This window comes from Chiloscyllium punctatum, chromosome 17 (assembly GCF_047496795.1).
Source record: "Chiloscyllium punctatum isolate Juve2018m chromosome 17, sChiPun1.3, whole genome shotgun sequence".
In the NCBI taxonomy this organism is placed as follows: Eukaryota; Metazoa; Chordata; class Chondrichthyes; order Orectolobiformes; family Hemiscylliidae; genus Chiloscyllium; species Chiloscyllium punctatum.
The window spans coordinates 50530659-50555569 of NC_092755.1; the positions used below are offsets into that span (position 1 = coordinate 50530659).

Genomic DNA, 24911 nt, shown 5'->3' on the forward strand with positions numbered 1-24911 from the left:
GCTGAAGACTTCCCATAGGAGGTTGTGCAATTTAACAAAAGAACATGAAAACATTTGCACCTTCAACTAGCTCAGACACACAAACTTTAATGGGATCTCCAAAGCAGGTAACTATACTTTCACATGGTGACTCACACATCATATACGAGTAGTTGTTGGAGACCAGGCGAGTCATGGAAAGTACCTGCCAAAGTGCTTAGAGGACACACTTGTTGATCTTCAAAGATCATTAACAAAGAAAACTATTCTGGAAAAGTAAGAGAAACTATAGAGAGAAATTGGAGGAATTCACCTCAAATATAAATGTCATGATGTCTCAGACCTTTGCTCTGATTTCTATCTCTAAAGAAAGAATGCTTGCCTGCATTAGATATAAAGTCGAGTGCAGGCAAGCCTTGATCAAGGCTTGATCATGATCTGCACTCTCAGTCTGACAGCATGAGAAGGATGGAGGACCTTTCACTGGCTGTTCAAATCTGAATAAAGTGCAGCAAAGTGTTGTCCAGCTCTTTGCAAACAAGGGAGTTCAACTAAGCCAAAGAAGGAACATGAAGAAAGGGAAGACAAAAATGAGGTCTTTGTTCAGTACATTCCCACTCCTATCCATTTGTCAAACCACCCCATACCCCATAACAGCTGATACATTGATGGCAGAGTCCAATCCTGCACATACGACAGAGTTTAGTGCGAGTCGCATAGACAAAACCCAGAGGACCATCACTGCTAATACCAGCAAATTTGAATATGGGCTACACTGGGGAGATTCAGCATCAACTCGTGGAGCAGTTCGGAGAACATCTCTGGTCAGCTCACACCAAACAGCCCATTGCCCTGTGGCCAACCACTTCAATTCCCCCTCCCAATTCCCAAAGTACATACAAATCCTGAGCCTCCTCCAATGTCAAATCAAATGCACTCACCAACTGGAGGAAGATTGCCTCATCTTCTCCCTTGGGACCTTTCAACCACACAGCATCAACATCAATTTCACTAGTTTCCTAATCTCTTCTCCCTGCAACTCATCCCAGATCTAACTCAGCACCACCCTCGTGACCTGGCCTACCTGTCCATATTCCTTCCCACCTATCCACTCCACCCTCCCCACTAATCTATCACACTCACTTCCTATCTGCATCCACCTATCGCCATCCCACCTACGTTCCCCACAGCTCCACCCCCAATCCCCTATTTATCTCTCAACCTCCTTCCCCCTCCACATTCCTGATGAAGGGCTTATGCCCAAAATGTTGACTCTCCTGTTTCTTGGATGCTGACCTGCTGTGCTTTTTCCAGCGCCACATTTTTCGACTCTAAATGTTAAGTGAGAAAGGTAACTTACACAGAGCTTATTTTATCAAAAATTGAGTTGAGAATCAAATTAACATTGTAAATAATTTAAGCAAATGTTATAAATGAGTTCAAAGACAAATGGGTATGATTGTTGAGAGTAGAGATTACAGGATAAAATGAAAATAGTTGATGTGAAATGTGGCAGTGAAAATAGGACAGAACTGTTGCATTTAGTCACATCTTCTTGATACCTAATTTTTTCAGGCTTTAAAGAAAGCCATATCCATCATCACAATTGTTAATGAAAATTATTTTTGCTATAAAGTCATGCTGCTATACCATTCGTTATCAGTCATAAATATTTAATTATGGCATCTGAGTTAGATGAAAAGTTCTACAAGGCACTCACACAACAATCTGCTCAAATCAGCAGGTGAAAACTCAGCAATTTGTTCCATCTATTCATTTCAACTGCAGTTGTAGGTCACAAATCGTATACATTCAACAAGAATCTTGCAAAATTGCAGAAGACTTACTAGAATCATATCAGTAATGACACTCATTAGTTAAGCAGACAGAATAGAGAAATTAGAGTTGTACATTATAAAGCAGAGCAAGAGACAATGTTACAAAGATGTTCAACTGTTTTCATACAGAATATAAGGAGAAACTGTTTCCAACAGCTAAAGTATCCATAACCAGAGAAGACAGATTCAGGTGTTTGGCAAAAGAATCAGAAGCAACAGGAGGGAACTTTTTTTTTAAACACAGCGGGTTGTGATCTGGAATGCATCAGCTGTAAGGTTGGTGAGAACAGCTTCAATAAAACATTCAAAAGAGAATTCGATAATTATACTTGAAGGAATAAAATATTAGCTATGGTGAAAGAGGGAAATGAAATTAATGTCATTGCTCTATGATACTTATGTTGGTTGAGTGGACTCTGTACTGTACTTTACTATTGTTAAGAACTTTTGATTTTATATGCAGTTTTGTGTCTTTTTTGTCTATTTGCGAAATAAGATACTTTACATAGCCAGAAATCTGCTTTTTAAATGATTTCCATTCATCTACCTCATATTAGCAGCAGCGGTACATCCATGAACCACATTTTCAGGGACTGGAAAAAATATTGCCTCAAACGATTGCCTTATTTAAGTATTTTACATTTTTTTGTGAAGAATAGTCCCATTATTCGACATTCATCCCCAATTAGTTTCTGAAAATTTCAATTATAATGTATACAAATACAAGGAAAATATATGAAGTTATAGATCATTATTTTCCTTTTGTCATTAAGCAGGGATCACTGTACATGGCCTTGGTGAGACCACACCTGGAGTACTATGTGCAATTTTGGTCTCTTAATCTGAGGAAGGATTTCTGCCAATAGAGGAAATGCAATGAAGGTTTACCAGACTATTCTTTGGGATGGCAGGACTGATATATGATGAGAGACTAGATCAGTTATATATATTCACTGGTTTATAAGAATGGGGGTGGCTTCTCATATAAACCTATAAAATTCTAATAGGACGAGATATGCAGGATGTTCCCAGTGATCACATAGGATTATTGTTTTTAGGTCATTTCCCATTTAGGATTGAGATAAGAAGTTTCTTCATACAGAAAATGGTGAGCCTGTGGAATTCTCTCCAACAGAAAGGAGTTGAAGCCAAAATATTGAATGCTTTCAAGCTGGAGTTAGATATGGTTCTCAGGGCCAAATTAACACCATTCAGGACAAAGCAACACACTTGATTGGCACTACTTCCACAAATATCCACTCCCTCCACCACCAATGCTCATTACCAATAATATGTATGATTACAAGATGCACTGCAGAAATTCATCAAAGATCCTCAGATAGCACCATCCATGGCCACTTCCATCTCAAAGGATAAGGGCAGCAGAAATGTGGAAACACTACCATCTTCAAGTTCCTCTCCAAGGCACTCACTATCCTGACTTGGAAATATATTATTATCCTTCACTGTCACCATCCAGGTCAAAGTCCTGGAATTCCATGCCTAATGCCATTGTGGGTCAACTTATGGCAAGTGGACTGCAGTGGTTCAAGAAGGCAGCTCACAACCACCTTCTTAAGGGCAACAAGGGACGAACAATAAATGCTGGCCTGTCAGCAATGTCCACATCCCACAAATGAATTTAAAAAATTGAAGAGTATGGGGAGAAAGCAGGAACAGGGTACTGGAAATGGGTACTGGATAATCAGCCATGATCGTATTGATTAGTGAAGCAGGCTGAAAGGGCCAACTGGTCTACTCCCTGTTCTATTTTCTATGTTAAGAGTAATAAATTGACTATTAGTATGTATCATCAGTTTGGCCACATCAGCCTTTTCCAAGTTCTGCATATTGATAGTTTGGAGAAACAAATCAAGATATGTACACATTTATGATGTCACATATGCTAAAGTTAGGATATATTGTTACAACTCTGAAAAATCTATTCTATAAGTAGGCAATGTGCAGTGCATGTTAATTATGGCCATGAGAGATCCACTTATAGGATGACAGGTTGAAATTTATGACAAAGAAAGTTTTCTGAGAAAATTAAATATTTACACGTGTAACTTTCTTTGTCATAAATTTCAACCTGTCATCCTATAAGTGGATCTCTCATAGCCAGAATTAACTTGCACTGCACATTGCCTACTTATATAATAGATTTTTCAGAGTAAAACAATATATCCTCCTATAGCATATGTGACACCATGAATGTGTACATATCTTGATTTGTTTCTCCAAACTATCAATATGCAGAACTTGGAAAAGGCTAATGTGGCCAAACTGATGATACATCTGGAATTATAGAAGCAAAGAAGGAGGCCATTCAGACTAGAGTGTCTGTGCCAGGCTTTTTGATAGAATTTTCCAACTAATTCCATTGCCCTGCTCTTTCCCCATCATCCCACATTTTTTCTTTAAAACTGGTTAGTATTTTGGAATGCATTTGATGGAATAAAAACAATAATCCTAGCCTTTGTAAAATGACTACATGCCTCCTATAACAGCAAAAACAAACAAATGCAAACTAATTCATCCCAAACAATGGACAGAATATTCATCTTTTTGTTTCATTTCCTTTCGAAGCAACTTTGATTTCCCAACATAAATGTGCTATACCTTAATTCTCAACTTAGGCCATGATCCTCCTTCACAGGCTTTGTTAAGAATTGACCGACAGTGTGTACTGATTTTAATTTATTCCTTTGTGCTAGTTTTGACTCCGATAAGCAATATCTCATCGAGAAGCTCAAATAAATCAAACACACTATCTGTCAAAGTGGTCTGAATAATCATGAGCTTTCAATATTTGAAATACTCTGGCCTCACCTAAAACAGATCAGGGTCAAGATGTATTACAGGTATTGACTCCAAGCAACTGGATACATTGATATCAAGTCCAAGGCTCAGTTCAAACTGCTGGTCTCAGTTTGCAAGTTCAAATGTTGATGATGTCACAAAACAAATTATGACTGGAATTTACATTTGTTTTATTTGTCATGAAAACCTGCTTTATATCAAACAAGGTTTTTGAAGAAAACCTTATTTTTTTTTACAACATAGGTACTAAGGTAACTTAAGTTTATAACCAAACATGACTACACAATTTACATCATTGTACCTTCCACATTCCAGCACCATTGAGATGAAGTACACCTGCCTGCAAAAAAAGACCAAATGCAATGACCTGAGGGGAATGTGTATGAGTTACATTACCTATTCTACTAACAGCATGCAGACATTTATTTGGCTGTAGAAGTGCATGGAGAAAGACCATTGGATATAACCACTTAGATCATGGTTGAGAGTGGGGTTTCCAGATATAATCTAATCACTTACCTGGATTGGACAACCCAATCATTTATGTATCTTATAAAATACTCTCTCTACCGAACAGACCAGCAGCTGAGACATTGAAGGAACAAAACCTAGAATGGGTTACTTCTTGTTGGAAAGTCAGAGTCAATAAAGTGTGAAGCTGGAAAAAGTGCAGCAGGTCAAGCAGCATGTGAAGAGCCGGGGGGGGGGGGGGGGGGGCGGGGGGTCAGAACCTTTCACCTGGGCTGAGATGAACTGAAATGTCAACTTCACTGCTCCTCAGACACTGCCTGACCTCCTGTGCTTTTTCTAGCTCCATGCTTTATCAATTCATTCATAACTTATTATAAAAACAACTATGTGACAAGTGCAAGTAATCTCAAATTTCTACTCGACCTTGCCACATGCTGCACGTTTGCAAAATGCTATACATAGAAATATAGTGTTTGCGTAGAGATAACAAGTCAATTAAAGTCAATTGCTGCATTAAACCAGTCACCCTCTTTATTATCAAACTGTGATTAGATTAGATTACTTACAGTGTGGAAACAGGCCCTTCGGCCCAACAGGTCCACACTGACCCGCGAAGCACAACCCACCCAGACCTATTCCCCTACGCTTACCCTTTCACCTAACACTACAGGCAATTTAGCATGGCCAATTCACCTAACCTGCACATTTTTGGACTATGGGAGGAAACCGGAACACCCGGAAGAAACCCATGCAGACACGGGGAGAATGTGCAAACTCCACACAGACTGTCACCTGAGGCGGGAATTGAACCCATGTCTTTGGCGCTGTGAGGCAACAGTGCTAACCACTGTGCCACCGTGCCGCCCAACGTGATTCTAAGAATCATGCATTGAAAATAACTATGCAACATTAAAGTAATATGCAATAATTATCACAGCATGGCTGAAGGCAAATATAGCAAAGAAAAGTGCATAGCATATTGAGAACAAAATCTTCGTCTGTATTCTTTTAGGAAAATGACTAACTTCAATTCCATATTTACTTCCCATTACAAAGAATATCTTCAGCTTTTAACCATTCTATTACCATTTTTGTTTCAGAGTCGAATGGCTGAAAGCTTGCGTCTCTTTGATTCTATCTGCAACAACAACTGGTTTATCAACACCTCACTCATCCTATTTCTGAACAAGAAAGATCTCCTTGCAGAAAAGATCAAACGAATTCCATTGACGGTATGTTTCCCAGAGTACAAGGGTCAGAACACATATGAAGAGGCTGCTGTCTATATTCAGCGGCAATTCGAGGACCTGAACCGCAACAAGGAAACAAAGGAAATCTACTCCCACTTTACATGTGCCACAGACACCAGTAACATCCAGTTTGTTTTTGATGCAGTTACTGATGTGATAATACAAAATAACTTGAAATATATTGGGCTCTGCTAGAGAATATTCCAACTACAACTGAACAAAATCCACACAGGGATTCAGGAGGTCAAGAATAAACTACATGGAAGAAATGCTGGATTTGGCAGAAAAATAGAGTGAGGAAAATTACCACAATAACGATAACTGGATGACAGCCAAACTACTGCACTGAATAGCTTTACTAATTCACTAATATTCGAGTGATTCACAATCCAGCATCGTGAGTTCCAGTATGGAATCATGAGAAACACTGTGATCTCTGATGTAACATGTCCTTTTTATCTGACACGACTGAACTATAGATTATTTGCAGTGAATTAGTGAGCTCTCTGCCAATCCTGACATCAAACTTGCAATCTGCAAAACCAAAATCTGAATTTGCTGTACGCCATATCAAAAATAAGACAAACGCAAGGCAACTGTTATTTTCCTCTCCTTTAGCTAAAAAAGGAGCCACTTATTCTTTGGTTCCTTGTAAATAAGAAACAATGTTGATGAAAGTTTTTTTTTAAATGAACATTTAATTTCCCAGATATAAATGACATGTGTATCGTTTCGTCCTCCACTTTTGTTCTGAATTCTACATCCTTGTTCAAACAATTGATACCATCATCATATCATACTGGCCTCACTGCAATGGAAATGTCTGACTAATCCAATTCCACAAATTTAGTATAGAAATTCTACAGGGAAGAGCAAAAAGAACAACATCAAAACTATTGAAATTGTTATGCTCTGCAGACTTTTTCTTATTTTGGCTAGAAAATGGAAACAATAAAGAACCAGTGGAGGCAGTTTTGATGGTATATAAACTGTTCTGACATTACTATGAAATATCCCAACTTGTTCAATTGATAAAGACAGTTTTTGATGGCCAAAAGATACACTGGTAACTAAGACCAAAATGCGATTTTACTTTCATTTTTCGTGCAACATTCACATGACAGGAGTATGTAAATACATTAAAAATATAAAGCACATTCTGAAATGAAGATGATTAACTCATAAACAAAGGCTAGTATGTGAATCTGCAGTTAAGGGCTTTGAGACACATTTTAAAAGCTGTTCACTTGAAGAAATGAAATAAAATGAATGATATTAGTTGTAAAATGCGTGATATCCATCATTGTGAAGATGATTTATGATAATATGTACCTTTAATAATTTGGAAAACAGATTTTACTTCATGGCATTCATCAGTGTAATTTTCATCCAAGGTGTAAAAACAATGTCTGAGCATGAAATATATCATTTAATTGAAATACACAGAGGCAAGTATTGGCTTCAGTGCCTGTGCAGTAATCTGTAGGTACAGATCACCCACTGTAGAAGAACACATCTGATCTTTATTCCATAGCAGTAAATATATTTTTAAAAATTGAACTTTTATGATGCAGTGGTAGTGTTCCTACCTCTGATCCAGAAAACCCAGGTTCAAGCCTCCCCTACTCCAGAACGGGTTTGAACGGGTTGATTAGAAAATCACTTTATAAAAAATAGCCCTATTTACACAAAATGAAGAAAGGAACACAATTCAATTCATTTTCCCAAATTAAGCAGAGAAGATTAAATAACACTCAAACCACATTTTTAATTGGCTAGAACTTGTGTCTCAGTGATATGGTCTTTGATTGTTAGGTTCATTGAGCAATGAACTACATCTAGACAATCGCATTCATTCCCAGTTTAAAGTAACAAGGAAACAGTCATTTTTTTTACCAATTCAATTTCAGATCATTTGTCCAACTCTTTACAAATTTGTTCATTGCTTGCACTTTTTGTTTAAACCTTGCTCAATACTTTGACTTTTTTCAGCTTGTTTTTAAAATATTCAAAAATAAATCATCCATCAACTTTTCAAGAACCTCAAATTGGAAAAGCTGACATTCAGAAGCCTTAGGTGAATCTTAAATTCCAGAATATGGGTGGTTGGGATAGGATCAGATGTTAAAATGCAAAACATCTGAAATAGGAATTGAAGCCACTCCAAACCTACTTACTTCAGACTTTAACAGAACTAGGAAAGGGGGCAAACAACTAACTACTAATAGAAAGTGGTTAAATATGTGCTACAACATATGAGGAAGGGGAATGGGCTCTTGTCTTTTTAACACTCCTCAGCTGGTCTCAACAAATATTTTTATTTCCATTTAGCATGCAACTATCCCACTTTGATTATAGTTCACTTAAAAATGAAGACGACAACTGCCTAGATTGTCTTGAGTGAACAAAAGAGGAATTCAGTATTTACTAAATAATAAAAAAATCAAAGACAGACACATACTGTATTAAGCTTAACAGTGGGAGACAGGGAGAAATATGCTAATGCAGTTTAAAAGTCCTTAGAGTCTGAGGTGTTAGATTTCAATCCTGAGACCACAGTTGGTTAATTGTTGACTCACATATGCAGCTGGAAAAGAACCTATAGATATCATCAAGTTTTTGGTGAATTATTGCTTTTCCATGTTTTTTTTAACTGGGTGCTGTTTTCTAAGATGACGAAAGAAACAGGCAGGGAGAGAGGGAGTTCCAGCTCTTGCTGCAAATTCATTTTTACAGTTCTCTGCTCTACTGCACAAATTTAGCTGTTCAAATATAGTTCAGTGCGTATTCCAGAGTCAAACTCCATTGTTTGTCATGCTGGCAGACTGTCAGGCAAAGCTCTCCCAATATGGACATTAAACAGAAGATGTGAATTTCTTGACATTGACTCAGTTGCTTAGTTTTGATGTGTCTAGATAAAAAATATCAATTCAGTTCAGGCAGTTTTGTTAATTCCACATGGATCTAGTAAAGCTTGCCTCAATCTGTGGTAGTTGACCACTGCAAATTTTTGATCTCAAAGAATCATAGTGCTGTATAGCATGCAAACAGACCCTTCAATACAACTCGTCCATGCCAACCAGATATCTTAAATTAATCTAGTCCCAACAGCCAGCATTTGGCCCATATCCCTCGATACTCTTTCTATTCATATACCCATCCAAATGCCTTTTAAATGTTGTAATTGTACAAGCCTCCACCACTTCCTCTGGCAATGCACACCATCCACTGCATGAAAAGGTCCCATTTAAATCTTTCTCCTCTCCCCTTAAATCCATGCCCTCTAGTTTGGACTCCCCCAGCCCAGGGAAATGACATTGTCTATTTATCCTATCCATGCCGCTCATGATTTTATAAACCTCTATCAGGTCACCCCTCAGCCTCTGATGCTCCAGGGAAAATAGCCCAGTCTATTCAACCTTTCCGTACAGTTCAACCTTCCAACCCTGGCAACACCCTTGTAACAAAAATAGAAGTTGCTAGAAAAGCTTAGCAGGTCTGGCAGCATCTGTGCAGAGAAATCAAAGTAAGCATTTCAGGTCTAGTGACACTTCCTCAGAGCATCCTTATAAATATTTTCTGAACCCTTTCAAGATTTACAATACCCTTCTTATAGCAGGGAGACCAAAAGTGTATGTAGTGTTCTAAAAGTGGCCCAACTAATGTCCTTTCCAGCCATAACGTTTTAACTTTCCAAACATAGACTGGGACTGCCATTACGTTAAGGGTTTAGATGGAAAGGAATTTGTTAAATATGTACAAGAAAAGTTTCTGATTCAGTATGTCGATGTACCTACTAGAGAAGGTGCAAAACTTGACCTACTCATGGGAAATAAGGCAGGGCAGGTGACTGAGGTGTCAGTGGGGGAGCAATTTGAGGCCAACGACCATAATTCTGTTAATTTTAAAATAGTGACAGAAAAAGATAGACCAGATCTTACAGTGGAAGTTCTAAATCGGAGAAAGGCCAATTTTGACGGTATTAGGCAAGAACTTTCAAAACCTGATGGGGGGGCAGACGTTCACAGGTAAAGGGAAGGCTGGAAAATGGGAAGTCTTCAGAAATGAGGTAACGAGAGTACGGAGAAAGTATATTTCTTTTAGGGCGAAAGGGAAGGTTGGTAGGTATAGGGAATGCTGGATGACTAAAGAAATTGAGGGTTTGGTTCAGAAAAAGAAGGAAGCATATGTCAGGCATAGACAGGATAGATCGAGTGAATCCTTAGAAGAGTATAAAGGCAGTAGGAATACACTGAAGAGAGAAATCAGGACGACAAAAAGGGGACATGAGATAGCTTTGGCAAATAGAGTTAAGGAGAATCCAAAGGGTTTTTACAAATACATTAAGGACAAAAGGGTAACTAGGGAGAGAATAGGGCCCCTCAAAGATCAGCAAGACGGTCTTTGTGTGGAGCTGCAGGAGATGGGGCAGATACTAAACGAGTATTTTGTGTCAGTATTTACTGTGGAAAAGGACATGGAAGATATAGAATTTAGGAAAATGGATGGTGACATCTTGCAAAATGTCCACATTACACAGCAGGAAGTGTTGAATGTCTTGAAATGCATAAAAATGGATAAATCCCCAGGACTTGATCAGGTGTACCCTAGAACTCTGTGGGAAGTTAGAGAAGTGATTGCTGGGCCTCTTACTGAGATATTTGTATCATCGATAGTCACAGGTGAGGTGCTGGAAGACTGGAGGTTGGCTAACATGGTTCCACTGTTTAAGAAAGATGGTAAGGACAAACTAAGGAACTATAGATAGTTCAGTGATCCTGACATCTGTAGTGGGCAAGTTGTTGGAGGAAATACTGAGGGACAGGATGCACATGTATTTGGGAAGGCAAGGACTGATTAGGGATAGCCAACATGGCTTTATGCATGGAAAATTATGTCTCACAAACTTGATTGAGTTTTTTGAAGAAGTAACAAAGAGAACTGATGAGGGCAGAGTGGTAGATACGATCTATATGGACTTCAGGAAGGCGTTCGACAAGGTTCCCCATGGGAGACTGGTTAGTAAGGTTAGATCTCACTGAATATAGGGAGAACTAGCCATTTGGACACAGAACTGGCTCAAAGGTAGAAGACAGAGGGTGGTGCTGGAGGATTATTTTTCAGACTGGAGGCCTGTGACCAGTGGAGTGCCACAAGGATCGGTGCTGGGTCCACTACTTTTCATCATTTATATAAATGATTTGGATGTGAACATAAGAGGTACAGTTAGTAAGTTTGCAGATGACACCAAAATTGGAGGTATAGTGGACAGCGAAGAAGGTTACCTCAGATTACAACAGGATCTGGACCAGATGGGCCAATGGGCTGAGAAGTGGCAGATGGAGTTTAATTCAGATAAATGTGAGGTGCTGCATTTTGGGAAAGCAAATCTTAGCAAATTTAATGGTAAGGTCCTAGGGAGTGTTGCTGAACAAAGAGACCTTGGAGTGCAGGTTCATAGCTCCTTGAAAGTGGAGTTGCACGTAGATGGGATAGTGAAGAATGCGTTTGGTATGCTTTCCTTTATTGGTCAGAGTACTGAGTACAGGAGTTGGGAGGTCATGTTGCAGATGTACAGGATATTGATTGGAATATTGCATGCAATTCTGGTCTCCTTCCTATCGGAAAGATGTTGTGAAACTTGCAAGGGTTCAGAAAAGATTTACAAGGGTGTAGCCAGGGTTGGAGGATTTGAGCTATAGGGAGAGGTTGAATAGGCTAGGGCTGTTATTCCTGGAGTATCAGATGCTGAGAGGTGACCTTTTAGAGGTTTATAAAATCATGGGGATAAATAGACAAAGTCTTTTCCCTGGGGTCAGGGAGTCCAGAACTAGAGGGCATAGGTTTAGGGTGAGAGGGGAAAGATATAAAAGAGACTAAGGGGCAACCTTTTCACACAGAGGGTGGTACATGTATGGAATGAGCTGCCACAGGAAGTAGTGGAGGCTAGTGCAATTGCAACAATTTAAAAGGCATCTGGATGGGTATATGAGTAGGAAGGGTTTGGACAGATATGGGTCAGGTGCTAGCAGGTGGGACTAGATTGGGTTGGGATATCTGGTCAGCATGGATGAGTTGGACCAAAGGGTCTGCTTCCGTGCCGTACATCTCTATGACTCTATAACATGACCTCCCAACTCCAAACTAAATGCTCTGACCAATAAAGGCAGCATACCAAACACCTCCTTCACTATCCTATCTACCTTCAACTCTACTTTTAAGAAGCTATGAACTTTTACTCTAAGATCTCTTCATTCAGCAACACTCCCCAGGACCTTACCATTAGTGTATAAGTGGTGCACCAATTTGCCTTTCCAAAATCCAGCGCTTCACATTTATTTAAATTAAACTCCATCTGCCACTCCTTGGCTCGTTGGCCCATCTGATTAAGATCATGTTGTACTCTGAGGTAATCCCCTGATCTGTTTCTTTTTTCAAAAAACGTTTTCTCCATTAGAGGTTTCAATTAGCTAATGGAAATTAACATTTGACAGTATGTAGATACCACTATTATAATGTACTGTAAAGTGGCTTCTTTATATTAATAACTTTTTTGTAAACTATGCATGTTGACCAGGTTTCTTGTGAAGCTCAGCAGTTTAAAGTAAGGAAAAAGGGTTGAATCTCGAAAGCCAGTGTCTTTAAAACACTGAATACTAAGAAAAAGAGGAGAGTTTTGTCCAATCATAACAAGCTAACCTAGTTCAATGGCCATACAATACACCTTTCCCAATAATGTCTAATCTCCCTGATAATCACTGCCCTTCCTCACTCAGCCAACACTAAATCCTCCCTCCTCCATAATCTGCTTCTGATTCATTATCGAAGTACTCTTCCCATGTGATTAAGTCCTCTTGGATCATTGTCATATCCCCAATGATCAGTGTATATAGGGATTATCATCCAATCAATTTGCAGACCAACATGAGATCCTCATCTACCCAAAATCCCTCATGATTGGGATTCTGACACTTTCCTACCCTTCCTGATTCCAAATAGAATCTATCCTATTTAACTGGCACTCATGTTCCTCAAATGACATGTTGGTTAACAAGTTGCTAACAGAAATCCAGTAAAAACACAGAATCATGAAAATGAATCAAATGACACTTATTAACAACTCACCTCACAATTGCATCTTTTCCTCTCCCCGCTCTCTCCCGGTGGTGCCGTCTTTGATATTCCTTCTAAAGCTGCATATACAAGTAATAAGTGGAAGTTGCCTCTGTCCTCTGTGGACTTCTATCCTGCAACCCCAATTAATGTCAATTCCCAGATTAGTTTGAGGGAGTTGGCGGCAGGCCTTGGAAATGATAGTTATGCCCTTGAGTATACTGCATGGAGAGAAATGACAATCTGACCTTCATCAATTGCTTGCCATTTCTCTTGATCTTTCGAGACCTTCTGCTTTGGACTACTGAACTATCACTTGTTTTAGTGTTCCTTCAGCAGCATTATTGAGATGTCAAAGTGAGGCTATGGCATTGAGGGTGGGGCAATTTGTGGCAGGAATTCCCATCAGTAATCTATTATCCACATGAGATAAACTAATGGGAAAATAGGTTGGAGGGGAGGGGGTTCTTCCAGTAAAAGATGGACAGCAGAAGGACAGAAGGACAGTAATCCCAGCAATGCAGAAATTATTGATATGTACAAATTATTTCATTATCTGTGTTTATCCTGATCCTCATTCACTCTAATTTAGAAACAGATGTTTCACTCCTTTTAAAAGAGATGAATACTGAACAAAATACTTCAAGCTTTTATAAGGAATTTGTTCAATTCAATGGGAGGTACAGTTTTTAATCTCATAGTTTGCCTGTTAATTTTGTGGTTATGTCCTTTACCTTTATGATCAGTATCAACTTGTTTTAATTATACTATTATACCTATTATGTTTCCTCTAGATCTTTTTATTTCATTCATTGGATGAGGTATGCAAGCATTTATCGCTTACCCTAAATGACTTTAAGAAGAAGAATGAAGAGAATTCCAGGTTTTTGACCTAAATATAGAACAGAACATATATTTATTGTCACATATACTCCATTGTCGGAGTACAGTGAAAAGCTTTTACAATGCCTGCCTTTTTGTGGCGACATCTTAGGTACAAGTACCTCAGTACAATTCTTGGATACTTGTATTACTTAGAGTTGAAAAATAACTTAAGAATAGAACATCATTAAATGGTTGACATTACAGTAAGGTAGGAAATTTCAGAAAGACATTACAGTGTAGCTTCCACAAAAAATCGACCAGGTGCCTCTCCATGAGTCCTAGCAGGTTTTCTCTCAGAATTTTAAACTGCTCAGATCATTATCAGCAATTATGATGCTCTGATTGGGCTAACATGTCCTTAGCAGTGGCAAGGACTTTCTGTGATACACACCACAACAGCCAGTTGTGCACCAGGTCAAGCGCTGTCAGTTAGAAAGTATCTTTCACAGCTGCAGTGTTGGAAAAATTGCCTGTAGATCATCAATAGAGGCCAGCTGACTCTGAATTACTGACAGGGACTTGGAGGTGATGTCAGAGGAGTTTGTGGAGAGGAAGGACACTGTCTTTTTTCAGGACCGCCAGAGGAGACTATGGCACCAGATCTTGCCAGTCTGATCTGAGGATGCCACCATGACAGTTGTAGTTTTGATAGTATGGAGAAATGCCCAGCAATGCAGGAAACAGGATAGTGACCTTCTGTGCTCCACGCGTAGAAGTGCCACTGTCTTCTTTCTGCTACTCACAGTCACTCTAACTCTGCTACTGTGCCCACATCCATAAAGGCTCATAGTCTACTACTTAAACTGTTGCAAGTAGCTTCTTCCATTACTTGTTTTCGCTCACCCAATCCCAGAGACCAACAATGTCATTGATGCTGCTTACTCACTCACTTGGGAAAATCCACCATCTTTCAGCCACCTTCACAAAGCTACGCCAGTCAATTTCATATCACTCGCCCTTTGTCTCACTGCAAAAGAAAACATCTCACAACTGAGTAGAGAAAGTAAAGATGTGTGATGGGGTGCCCAGCATTTGTCACCTCATCCCCTATGAGGCCAGCATACTTGCCCTAATGGAAAAAGACCATGATTGTTCATGTGATGCCAACACCTCCATGTCCCTGTCACCTAGTAAGATTAATTGTCAAATTGTCAAGCACTGATGCCATTGTGAATGTAATCTTAACATGGACAAATTTCAACCCCTATTTGCAACCCATTATCTTGTCTACAGCAGGCACTAGTGGCATCGTTATGGTCATATCCGTTAAAGGACTAGTCCCTCATGACTGGTCATTTCCTCTTCCATACTCTAAGGAATAAGCTCCAGAGCCCTCAGAGGAAACCTGACACTTTCTCCTACATTTTCTATCAGCTCACATAGAGATATCTGGGTGACTACCTTAGCTCGTGTAAGTCAGTAGCACATTCTGATGAGCACTTCACTGCCATATCTCCCCAGTTGATCAAGGCAGAAATGTCATAAATCACTGGCATTCAGAGGGCTGGAATCAGAGGACTGGCAGAAACAAGTCACCTGCTCACCCCAAGGCAGGAAAGGATCTCATCGTGTCAGCTATTAATAACTTTATATCAATGCATAAGCAGATGCAGCATGAGCAGGCAGTTTTGTCAAAGGCACTGGGCAAATTGACGCAAAGGTTGAAGAGGTGGATCAACACGATCTGTACTAAGTTGCCTCTGGCATTCAAAAATCTGATTGCCTCCACGAACAGTTCGAGGCTGCTGTGGAGTCCCAAGTCCAACACACACACACTGTTTCCCAGATAAATGCAAAGACCTGCACTCCATCACTCCAGCAGTTCGTCCTCATCACCAACAGCAAAACAACAGGGGTTAAGTGACTTTGCCCCAGCCAGAGGAGAAACCACACACAGGTCTCCCCAAAGTCTCCTCTCAGGACACTCCAAAGGTGGCTGGGCTCTCTACTTCAACACTCTCAACATTCGGGAACTTAAGCTAAGGAAGGTGAACCTGCATCTGGGCAGAGCATACTCAGGATGCCTGGGTCCTCTAGCCACAACCCTGCACCTTCCTACCACCATCACCAACACCATTCACCGTGCCATGCCTCAAAACGATCAGGGTTACTCAACCAAACCTCCAAAACCAATATGGTCTGCTATATGGCTAGCTACATTCTAGTGTGCACTGGTGCTGCACGCAGATACAGCAGGTGGGAAAGGAAAAGAACAAGTAATAAGGACACCACAGATGGTATGGATGATATTTCATTGTAAATATATGTTCATTTGATATCATCAGCTGTGTGAGTCTATGCCACCTCTGCAAAACTACAAAAATGAAAGTAGACAGGCAGGTCATCCTTAGCATCACACAATATTCTAACCTTGGCTGACAATGCTAGCTTGAAACCCTGGTGTGATTGAATAAGGAAACATCAGATGTTGCGTAATATTAATTTTTATTAATCAACATAGAAAGATATTACTGTTAAGCTGCATTTGCAGCTGGCATAAAAAAAATGGGATGCTGGCCTCAGCAGTATCAAAATATTTATAGTTAGTGAAAGATTACTTCAAGCAACTCAGTTCCATTGAATAAGGTTCAAAATGAAGTCCTGCCTGTGTTGCTTATCTCAAGCTGCTGCACTTTAAGATGCTGTTCCATGATCTTACTTGCCACAGTAATGTTGCAGCACCGGTGCAGCTCCCACAGACCGCAACTGTCCATCCCACAACTTTGGTACATCCTTCAGTTGTCTGGAGCAGAGATTGCAAGGATCAAGCAGTGTCCTCTTTTCATCTCTATGAAGCCCCAGAGATGCAAGCAAACCCGCTTGGGGCCATCCTATACACTTGGTGGCCTCAGCAAAAGAAGATGTTACATCACAGATACTCTGGACAGCATTATACGGTGTTCTGACTGCCACTTCTGGACAGAATATAGCGTTAGTGATTTTCTCTCATTTACATTGCATTCCATGGAAGATGTACAACTGTAGCTCTCTTGCATCTTTGCTGCATCTTGGCCGCATCATGAGGATGCCTATTGTTGTAGGTTGATGCTGGTCCTGGTCTTCCTGATATATACATTCCTCACCTGTTCGTGTAGCAGCCCTTGAACCAGCGGCCACAGGAATGACCACATCTTCTGTGCCTGGATCTGTGAGGGATGGTTCCAATAAGTTGAAGTGGGCAATCTCAGAAACAAAGCAGCTCCTCAAAAATGTGATTATTCAGTAGTCATAGAACACACAAATAAAATTTGACACGCATCCTCCAACATAGGGACACAGAGGCACCTGATAGGAAGTAGGATGCATGGATGTTGCACAGCACTGCCTCGATTCAGAAATCTGTTGCTCAAGCCTTTTAGCAAATATATAACTGAAGACTGCACATGGACCAGCAATAACGAGAATGTCTCCCACCACCTCCAACTCCTACACTATCGAAGAAAGGCAAAATACATGTAAGATAATGGTACAGATTTTTGATGGTGTGAAGTGATCAGGACCTGCATCTTTCACAGGCTTTGGAAACTTTGAAGATGTTTGCTATTTGGAAACTGGGTGAATCCTTTCATCCTGCAATACCTTACCTGTGCCTTACGTCCACTTATAAGGTTGATTTGTAATGTTGAATGTTGTGGTCAAGAGTGCTTTTTACCATGAGTTTTGGTTAGACCATAAGACATAGGAGTGGAAGTAAGGCCATTCGGCCCATCGAGTCCACTCCGCCATTCAATCATGGCTGATGCGCATTTCAGCTCCACTTGCCAGCGTTCTCCCCGTAGCCCTTAATTCCTCTAGACAACAAGAATCTATCAATCTCGGCCTTGAAGACATTTAGCGTCCCAGCTTCCACTGCACTCCGTGGCAATGAATTCCACAGGCCCACCACTCTCTGGCTGAAGAAATGTCTCCGCATTTCCGTTCTGAAATGACCCCCTCTAATTCTAAGGCTGTGTCCACGGGTCCTAGTCTCCTCGCCTAACAGAAACAATTTTCTAGCATCCACCTTTTCAAAGCCATGTATTATTTTGTACGTCTCTATTAAGTCTCCCCTTAATCTTCTAAACTCCAACGAATACAATCCCAGTATCCTCAGCCGTTCCTCATATGCTAGACCTGTCATTCCAGGGATCATCCGTGTGAATCTCCGCTGGACACGTTCCAGTGCCAGTATGTCCTTCCTGAGGTGTGGGGACCAAAACTGGACACAGTACTCCAAATGGGGCCTAACCAGAGCTTTATAAAGTCTTAGTAGTACATCTCTGCTTTTATATTCCAACCCTCTTGAGATAAGAGACAACATTGCATTCGCTTTCTTAATCACAGACTCAACCTGCATGTTTACCTTTAGAGAATCCTCGACTAGCACTCCCAGATCCCTTTGTGCTTTGGCTTTATTAAGTTTCTCACCATTTAGAAAGTAGTCCATGCTTTTATTCTTTTTGCCAAAGTGCAAGACCTCGCACTTGCTCACGTTAAATTCCATCAGCCATTTCCTGGACCACTCTCCCAACCTGTCTAGATCCTTCTGTAGCCTCCCCACTTCCTCAGTACTACCTGCCTGTCCACCTAACTTCGTATCGGTTGATATAGTTAGTCAATGCATGAGATACACATTCAATATTATGATAAGAGATATCTTCACCTGTACTGTGTGTGTCCTTTTATTGCTACTACCTTTTGAAGGGCACCACATTGCTCAAAAGTGAACCTCTCACCCTCAGAGAAAAAAAACACTCATTCCACCCATTCCACGCATGGTGGCAGCCATTTTGATTTCCATTTATGACTTGGATGAGGATGGAAGACACTGAAGGTTATATTTGGTAGAGTGAGTCAAAGGGTCAGTCTCTCAGGCAAGGAGACCCCCAAAGCTTCATGTTTCATTCTTCTTTGCACTGCCTGCCAATTCCATCGGCTTTGAATTTTCCACATTCCCACCTAATGTGTTTATGCTTATCTCCCCATGCACTTCAGTAAGTCAAACATAGACATACACTGTCCATCCATTGAAGTCCAGAGTGATGATGACCACCAATGATCCACCTCCCTCAGTACCCTGCATCCTCTTATGTGTTATTGACTCCCACCCATATATGTTGAGTTGCTTCCAATTCACAATTAGTATCCCTTCTGCATTCCAAAACAGTGCCTCCATCCCCATAATTGTCTTACCCAGCATCCCACCACAATAGTGGCCCCTAATAACTACCCCCTCCCTGGCTTTCAGTGAACAGACTGCATCGACTTACCATGGATTGGGTGGAATGAGTGTTTTTTTTCTCTGAGGGTGAGAGGTTCAAATGACTTGGAAAGACAGCCACAATTGTTGAGTGAACACACCATAAACTCTGTGCAGCTCCTCAACTAATTCATCACTAATCCCTGAACCAGTTGAATCAGACCTGCAGGATTGTCCATGGCCCATTCTCTAGACTGTAGTGATAAAGGATATCCCAAACAGCCAACTGACAATGTCGAAGCTGCCAAATGGCAATCAGATGATATCTTTGTCTTATTATACCATAGCCCATGAGTGAAGGCTGTCTCCCTGATTTGAATGGACTACTCCAATTTGACTTTGAAACATGGCCATTGTTTGAAGAACATGCAATGTGTTCTTCACGTACGATCCTGGTACATGATAAAGGTGTGAGCTTGAGCATGGTACTGTACAGTAACATGTCCAACGCTTTGACTGATTACTGCTGACGATCTGACAAGCTGCCTGACTTTGTGTCTGTGCTAAAAAGGAAAAGCAATACCATGAAGCACAAAAGTGCAAAACAACAAAGAAGGCAGAGATGCAGTAAGCATGCAAGTACTCACAGAGTGATTGAGTGCAAAGAGAGCAAGCAAGGACCCCTGAGATCCACTTGGCTCCAATCTATGAGCTGGGTGTTTATTGCTGCATGCAAATAGGCCTGACAGCAGCAAGACAGTGAATTCCAAAGTGCAATGTTTTAGATTAGATTAGATTAGATTACCTACAGTGTGGAAACAGGCCCTTCGGCCCAACAAGTCCACATCAACCCTCCGAACAGCAACCCACCCAGACCCATTCCCCTACATTAACCCTGATTAATGCACCTAACACTACGGGCAATTTAGCATGGCCAATTCATGTGACCTGCACATCTTTAGACTGCAGGAGGAAACCGGAGCACCGGGAGAAACCCACGCAGACACGGGGAGAATGTGCAAACTCCACACAGACAGTTGCTTGAGGCGGGAATTGAACCCGGGTCCCTGCCGCTGTGAAGCAGCAGCGCTAACCACTGAGCCACCGGGCAATGTTGAAGTGGAGAACTGTATTCTAAGTGTCAGAAATGTGCCATGAAAAATACTGAGACTACAGTGTGTCTGATGCCAATCTATTAATAAGGTCACAGGTAGTTGCAGGAGATATTGGGGACCGCATCCCAAGTTGGAAGCCTGGAGGAGCAAAAGATGAGCTGGAACTGCCAAATAGCTGTTCTGTCTTTCATGTCAGGAATTGTTGGCATCTAGTTTCTCTCCGACACACGTGCATATAGGATTTTTAAACTTAGCTACTAGTAAGATGTTAATGTATGCAATTCAGTCTCTCTCTGCTTTCTAGTGAGATTCTCAACTCACCATTCAAACATTAGTTCCAAAATCAGACTTCTTTTCCTGGACATAAAGAATCTCATTTTACCAATCCCATCATACTTTCCCAATTTAATCATTAGCCACATTGTTCAGAGGCTGAGAAAATTCAGCATCCAGGTGAAGGAACAGCAATATACTTCTAACTCAGTATGATGTGTCACTTAGAGGAAATATAGTGTTCACTTGCTCCTGCGTTCCTTGTTCTTTTAGGTGATGGAGGAAATGAATAATCAAGCAGAGAATGGGTGCATTGAAACTGGATTTGATGACAAGTTTCTTGTGTGTTGTTGGGGCAGCATTCACCTTGGCAAGTGGAAGCTGCTCCATTATTTGCAGACTTCCAGATTTGCTTCTTCCAAATGGCAGAAGGATTTTGGAAATTAGAATGTAAGTCACTTGTTGAAGAATACCCAAATACTAACCTGCACTTGCAGCTACAATATTCATCTGGCTGATCTGGTTAACTTTTTGCTGAATGGTGACCCCTATACTATATTGATGGTGGTTGATTCAGTAATGATAATACCATTGAATGTCAAGAAAAGTTCAGAGTTTTGGAGATGGTCATTGCTTGAAACATATCTAGCACAAATGTCACTATCAGCCCAAGCCTGAATGTTATCTGAACAGCCTGCATGCAGAAACTATTGTTTCGTTAACTAGGAGTTATAAATTGTAGTGAACACCGCACTGTTATTAGAAAACATTCCCATTTCTGACATTATGCTGGAAAGAAGGTCATTCATGAAGCAGCTGAGGGTCAGTGGACCTAAGGTGACTCGAAGAAACTCCCAAAATGTCATTACATTAGATGATCAACTTTCAACAACTACAAACAACATCCTTAGTGCCAAAGCTGACTCCATGGAAAACAATTCACTTTTTCAAGTTGGGCTTCATAACTTAATTTTCTAAACCCATAAGTCACCTTATTTACCATAGATCATGGCATGTAAATCAGTCCAGTGTTCAAAAGAACAGAATTATTTTGGTCCCAAATCCGATGTTTTTCCATATATTCAGCATATAAGGCAACTTAGAAGACTTATATAAGTTCCTACCTGTGGAATGGGAAATCCGGGTTCAAATCCCATCTGTTCTAGAGGTATGTAATAACATCTCAGAACAGGCTGCTTAGAAAATATCTATAATGCAACCATTTCAGCCATGAAATGCTGTTTACTACTAGTCTGGTTTAATTTTTCACTCAACAAATGTGTATAACTAGATACAAAGCATCTAGCTGGAAATGTTGCAAAGGTATTCCAAAATTAAAGAGACATCCACACAGAGCAGGCCACATATAATGAAAGACTAAGAAATGAGTGCTCCAATGTTACGTTCTTTTCCCGAGTTTTCACATACGAGATGCAATTCGCGCACACCAACGGCTGCAAACAGTTAAAGTTTATTAAAGCCTGCACAAGTGAGGTGACCCACTTTGACCCTCCTAGCAGGCATGCGAAGTCGAGTCAAAAGAGGCCCTGAACAAAGGAAACACATCCCCTTTACACAGGTCAGTTGGTAATGCTTACAAGTAGTCTGGCCACTCCCCCCTCATAATCACGTTACCCCATGTACAATGGTAGATGAGGTCATCCTCAGAGATAATGTAAATGTAAATACCCTAATCCTAGGGAATCAGTATGCAAACGATTTCCTGACTAAGTGATTCCCCATAACAATATAGGTGTGATATGTCCTCACTTTCTGGGGATGGCTATGAAAGCATTTCTGAATCGAAGAGACTGAATGAAAGTTTAATTTGATAATAGCAGGACAGTAGTAGTAAATGGCTGTCCAAATGAAGTGGGAGTCATCCACATTCCTGCATGAATGTTGTCCCATCCACTTCCAGAATGCTCAGCTTCTGGAGAAAGACAGTACAGTTTAACCCTTTCACATTATATTAATGTCCAGAGAGATAGTACAATTTAACCTTTTAATATTACATTCCACCCTTTTATCATCCCATGATAACCACCTAGATGACACTAGCAGCTTTCATAAGAATCTGACAGCCAGTATTTAAGCAAGTTATTGACACACAACATGCAATGATTATAACAACAAAAAAATTCTAGTCCATGCAGTAAATAGAATTTGCAGAATTCTCCCACGTGGAAAAAAAAAGTTCACCATTAAATCCACAGATCTTAGTGACCATTCCATCCAAAATCTCCTTCAGTAAAGTCCAACCTGAAAACAAACTCCAGTCTGTCCTTGTGCACCGTTCCACGGAGAAATGTGAATTTTTGGATGAGGGTAGTTAAATACTCAACAAAACTGACAACACTTCCATCCTTATGGAGATGCTTCAGATGGGGGATACCAACACATCCGAGCGTGAAGTGCGGCAGCTGCAGATGCAGCAGCAGGCTAGGTGAACGCAGCATTCTTTGCTGTTTCTCCTCCCACTCTGCTGTCAAATGTAACAAAGCCAACTGGCTGTTATGATGTTACCTTGATCATTGAACCTTCATATCCCTTAAATGGTCGAAAGACCACGTAAAACTCACTTGGTTTAATGTCCATAGGAAGACCACTGACTCCTCTTCACTGTCGTTAGCTTCTTCACTTTTCGTGCTCGTGACTGGGGATTTGATTGAATCCATTGGACCAGGTTGTGGAGGAGTGGACGGTGATCCGAAGGCATGCTTTACCTGTGAATGGAGAAACTCTAGAGATGATATTAGCAGCTGAAAGTATCTCTGCATTTCCTCTCTCATTCCTTCCTTGTCAAGGTGGTTATCAGTATGAAGACAGTCAGACATTTAACTACACTAAATTTTTCTGCCTATTTCAACATTCTCAGTTATATTGACACATGTTGTGTGTCAATAACTTGCTTAAATACTGGCTGTCAGAGTCTTATGAAAGCTGCTAGTGTCATCTAGGTGGTTATCATGGGATGATAAAAGAGTGGAATGTAATATTAAAAGGTTAAATCTCTCTGCACATTAATATAATGTGAAAGGGTTAAACTGTACTGTTGACTACTTATGACATTATTAAGTTTTATACAATCCATAAATTTCTAAACTGTACTGCCTAAACAATTCAGTCACTTATGAACAACAATCAATTGTCCTAAAATCAAATCCTCGGGGGACCCCATTCAGGTTATTCAAAAATTATTTTCCTTTAACAAATTAATACTTGGCCAATGTGAAAGCTATTAGGAAAATCTGGAACAGCGAGAAAACAACAAAATGTTTCCTGTACTTTGGCAATTGAAGAGGCAGTTTCAGTTCAGATTTAAACCTCAAATATTCATGGGAAACAAATGCAGAATATATTAAAATATGTTCTCCAAGTAGAACTTCCCAAATAAAACAGTCAGAATTATAGTAGTAACTTTGTAAGTGATCAACATTCTTTGAATTTGCAATATGAAGGGGGCCAATGAAGTCTTGACAATAATTGACATAATTTAAACTGCTCAGTCTCATGTTCTAATATTCTCCAAAATCTTAACAAAACATCAAAATTAAAACACACTGTTCTTTTTGTGAACACTACATTTAAAAAAATCAGCAGATATTTTAACACAATACTCTCATCTGGCTAAAGCATGACCACTGACAATTGTTTTTTGAAACAGGCATTGTAGAATTTCAAAGAAATCAGGGGCTGAAGGTCCTCAATCAATTTGTTTTAAGGTTACAAGTATGATCATTTTTAAAAGGACCTAATATTGTACAATTTCAATGTAGAAACAAAATCTGTCTTCTAACATAGCCCACAAAACACACTGAATTGAAATCCTGATTCAAACAAGGCAAAAGATTTTCTGAGCTGAAAAATGTGTTGCTGGAAAAGCGCAGCAGGTCAGGCAGCATCCAAAGAACAGGAGAATCGAAGTTTCAGGCATAAGCCCTTCTTCAGGATTTTCTGAACCAGTATTTTAACAAACCAAAAT

General features: G+C 40.2%; 2 protein-coding genes across 2 annotated transcripts in view; one reads left to right on the plus strand and one right to left on the minus strand.

Moving 5' to 3' along the window:
* The window catches only part of gnaz (guanine nucleotide binding protein (G protein), alpha z polypeptide), a 263435-nt gene extending 254422 nt beyond the window's left edge, over positions 1-9013 (plus strand). Inside the window, exon 3 of the mRNA XM_072587097.1 lies at positions 6212-9013. Within this exon, the coding sequence (XP_072443198.1) occupies positions 6212-6556 (345 nt within the window). The 3' untranslated portion in view covers positions 6557-9013. The remainder of the gene's footprint in view (positions 1-6211) is intronic.
* The window catches only part of rsph14 (radial spoke head 14 homolog), a 671774-nt gene that overhangs the window by 547199 nt on the left and 99664 nt on the right, over positions 1-24911 (minus strand). The window lies entirely within an intron of this gene.